General features: G+C 27.9%; 1 protein-coding gene across 1 annotated transcript in view; it reads left to right on the top strand.

Moving 5' to 3' along the window:
- The first annotated feature begins 817 nt into the window (after positions 1-817).
- Positions 818-3,908, top strand: part of LOC117169826 — a 17,760-nt gene continuing 14,669 nt past the window's right edge. Inside the window, exons 1-2 of the mRNA XM_033356335.1 lie at positions 818-1,065; positions 1,137-1,302. Of these exons, the coding sequence (XP_033212226.1) occupies positions 818-1,065; positions 1,137-1,302 (414 nt within the window). The remainder of the gene's footprint in view (positions 1,066-1,136; positions 1,303-3,908) is intronic.

Genomic DNA, 3,908 nt, shown 5'->3' on the forward strand with positions numbered 1-3,908 from the left:
TCACGATTAGAGCCAGATTCGTTCAAGACATTGGAGGGAGATACACGATCAAAGAAGATTTCTTGTGCTTCGTTCCTGTAGAGGACGTGACTGACGCCGGCCTTGCAAATACGCTGTTAAAAACTTTGCAGAAACTTGAAGTGGACACCTATTTCATGAAAAGGCAAGGTGAGCTGAATGAAACTTAAATTAGCTATATAGTATATTTTGAAATTTTTCATTTTTAAGGTTATGATGGAGGTCGAGCAATGAGTGGAGAGTTCAAAGGCTGCGCAGCTATTGTTAAGAAGACATGTCCAGACGTTCTTTATATTCATTGTGCGAACCATAACCTGAATCTGGCTATTACCCTCGCGTGCAACATTACGCCGATCCGGAACTGTATAAAAACAGTCAAGTAAGTCGTCAATATGTTGCATCTATCCAGCAAGGCTGGAAATTTGTTAAAAAAACACATCATGACAGCAAACCCTGGTGCCAAGCAGACGCGTCTTCTAAAATTTTGCGAAACGCGTTGGTTCGAACATTTGGCTTTTCTGGGATTGTTCCATGAAGTACAGGAATTTATCTGTTCAACGCTCGAAGAACTGGATGAGCTGAGAATAAAATCTGATGGAATACAGCCAAATAGATTGCGATTTGAGTGAATGTGTCCGTTATGCAAATGATGTTTATGAAGAAATAAAGGAGATGCGTACCAGAGCCGACGAGAAATTCGCAAAAATATTCAAATCAGCGATCCAAATTGCTGAGAAGATTGGCACTGAGATCACTGTTCCTCTACGAGCAGGACGTCAAAATAATCGGGAGAACTATAATGGAAACGCTGAAGAATCGGCGATCAATATTCATTCCATTTTTGGATAAATATCTAGAAGAGTTGGACGCGAGATTTCTTAAACATCGAGCACTACTGTCAAGGATACAGAATATCATTCTAGCAAAATGCGCAGAACTCGATGAAGAAGAATTAAACAAAATCGTCCATTTTTTCGAAGAAGAATGGCCAAATGACGTCAACAGGACTACGGAAGACTTACAATTTGACATGAAGATATGGAAGTGGTAATTATAAGTTTTCCGCAATTAAAAAATAAAGGGGCGATGTAAAGTAAATAATTTATTTCTGGTTCAAGGTTCTGTTCAAACATGCCTGCAAAAGAGCGGCCAAAAACGTTTATCGAAGCTCTGGACGTCTGCGATATAAAATTTTACAAGCAGATCTACAGGTTTCTCCAAATTTGTGGTACACTGCCTGTCACTGTTGCCTCCAGTGAACGGTCCTTCCAGAGCTGCCAGATCGTGGATGAAATTTACCCCCACCATACCTACCGTTTGAGAGCCGCAAAACAGAAGGTGCATGATTACCACTGTGAGTTCGTATGTAAGCCGAAAATGCACGATTCGACTTCGTAGTTCTGCTGTGCAATGATTGCCGATCTGAAGGCTTCGGAAGACTTCGGTGGTCTTCTATTTATATCTCGCTCCCCATTTGAAAGAAATTGAAGAATGTTAATATTGTAATTATAAAATATTATATTAATATAAATAAATAGTTGACTAACTTTTAATAGAAATAGTTAAACTTTCAATTAAAACAATTAGTTTTCTGCAACAACAAAATTTTGAATCAAATACATAAATGAACAAAAAAATTTTTTTAAATTGTTTTCAACATAATAGTAAAATTTTAAACCAAAAAATTACATTTTCATCCAAAAAGCTAAATTGTATACTAAAAAAAGGCATTTCTAATGAAATACATGAACCTTGCACGAAAGATATTTATTTTCCATGAAGACTAATTTTCTGAACAAAAAATTAATGTTTAATCATAGTTAAATTTTCGACAACAAAGATTAATTTTCTACCAAGAAAGAAGAGTATTCAATAAAATACAAAAAATTTTAACTAACAAGATCACTTTTCATTTAAACATAGAATAGTTAAATTTGTGGTTGAAAAAAAATTTAATGAAAAAGAAAATAAATTTTGTACAAAATAGTTACATTTTCAGAAAACAAATTTATCCAACTAATTGTAATCATCAACCAAAAAAAAATTATGAGAAAAAAAACGTTAAAATTCTTTGAAATCGCTTAAAATTATTGAAATTAATTGAAAATTTGTTGGAACGTTTTAAAATACTCTCAAATATTTGGAAACCTTCAAAATATTTTGAAAGACCTCGGCATCTTTTAAAGATTTCTAAAGTACTTTAGAATTTTTTTAAATAACCTTGCCAAAGTTGTTAAAATTCTTCGAAATTCCTTTTAATTATAAAAATAAGTTGAAAATTCCTTGAAATCTTTCAAAACATCCTCAAATATTTAAAATCCTTAAAAACCTTTTGAAATCTTTAAAAATTTTTAAAGCTCTTGAAAATATCTTAAAATTCAATAAATACCCTGAAATATTTCAAATCCTTAAAAGCTCACACTAAATTATTAAAATAATTTAAAAATTACTTGAAATCTATTAAAATATCCTAAAACATACATCAAATCCTTTAAAATATCATTCTAAATTACTGTAATCAATTGAAAATTCCTTGGAATCTTTTAAAATTCTCTCAAATTTTTCAAATCCTTTAAAATCTTTTCAAATATCTAGCATTTTTTATAAAGATTTCTAAAGTATTTAAAATTTTTTTAAATAACCCTTTTAAAATTGGTTTTATTCTTTGAAATTCCCTTAAATTATGAAAATCAGTTGAAAATTCCTTGACATTTTAAAAAATATTCTCAAATATTTAAAATCCTTAAAAATCTTTTTAAATCTTTTAAATTTGTTAAAGCTCTTGAAAATATCTTGAAATTTGAAACATAGCCTGAAATATTTCAAATCCTTAAAAAGCTCACACTAAATTATTGAAATAATTTGAAAATTACTTGAAATCTATGAAAATATCTTAAAATATATCAAATCCCTTAAAATGTCATATTAAATTACTGTAATCAATTGGAAATTCCTTGGCATCTTTTAAAATTCTCTAAAAAATTTCAAATCCTTTCAAATCTTTTGAAACACCTACAACTTATTTTTTTAAAGATTTCTAAAGTATTTTGAAATTTTTTTAAGGAAACCATCTAGGTGTTTCAAAAGATTTTAAAGGATTTGAAAAATTTGAGAGAATTTTAAAAGATTGCAAGGAATTTTCAATTGATTACAGTAATTTAATATGACATTTTAAGGGATTTGATATATTTAAGGATATTTTAATAGATTTTAAGTAATTTTCAAAATATTTTAATAATTTAGTGTGAGCTTTTTAAGGATTTTAAATATTTCAGGGTATTTTTTAAATTTCAAGGAATTTTCAAGAGCTTTAACAAATTTAAAAGATTTTTAAAAAATTTTAAGGATTTTAAATATTTGAGAATATTTTTTAAAATTTCAAGGAATTTTGAACTGATTTACATAATTGAAGGGAATTTCAAAGAATGAAACCAATTTTAAAAGGGTTATTTAAAAAAAATTTTAATACTTTAGAAATCTTTTAAAAAATAAGTTGTAGGTGTTTCAAAAGATTTTAAAGGATTTGAAAAATTTGAGAGAATTTAAAAAGATTCCAAGGAATTTTCAATCGATCACAGTAATTTAGAATGATATTTTAAAGGATTTGATGTATATTTTAGGATATTTTAATAGATTTCAAGTAATTTTTAAATTATTTTAATAATTTAGTGTGAGCTTTTCAAGGATTTGAAATATTTCAGGGTATTTATTGAATTTTAAGATATTTTCAAGAGCTTTAAAAAATTTTAAAGATTTCAAAAGGTTTTTAAGGATTTTAAATATTTAAAGATGTTTTGAAAGATATCAAGGAATTTTCAACTTATTTTTATAATTAAAAGGAATTTCAAAGAATTTTAACAACTTTAGCAAGGTTATTTAAAAAAATTCCA

The sequence above is a fragment of the Belonocnema kinseyi genome, chromosome 3 (genome assembly GCF_010883055.1).
Source record: "Belonocnema kinseyi isolate 2016_QV_RU_SX_M_011 chromosome 3, B_treatae_v1, whole genome shotgun sequence".
In the NCBI taxonomy this organism is placed as follows: domain Eukaryota; kingdom Metazoa; phylum Arthropoda; class Insecta; order Hymenoptera; family Cynipidae; genus Belonocnema; species Belonocnema kinseyi.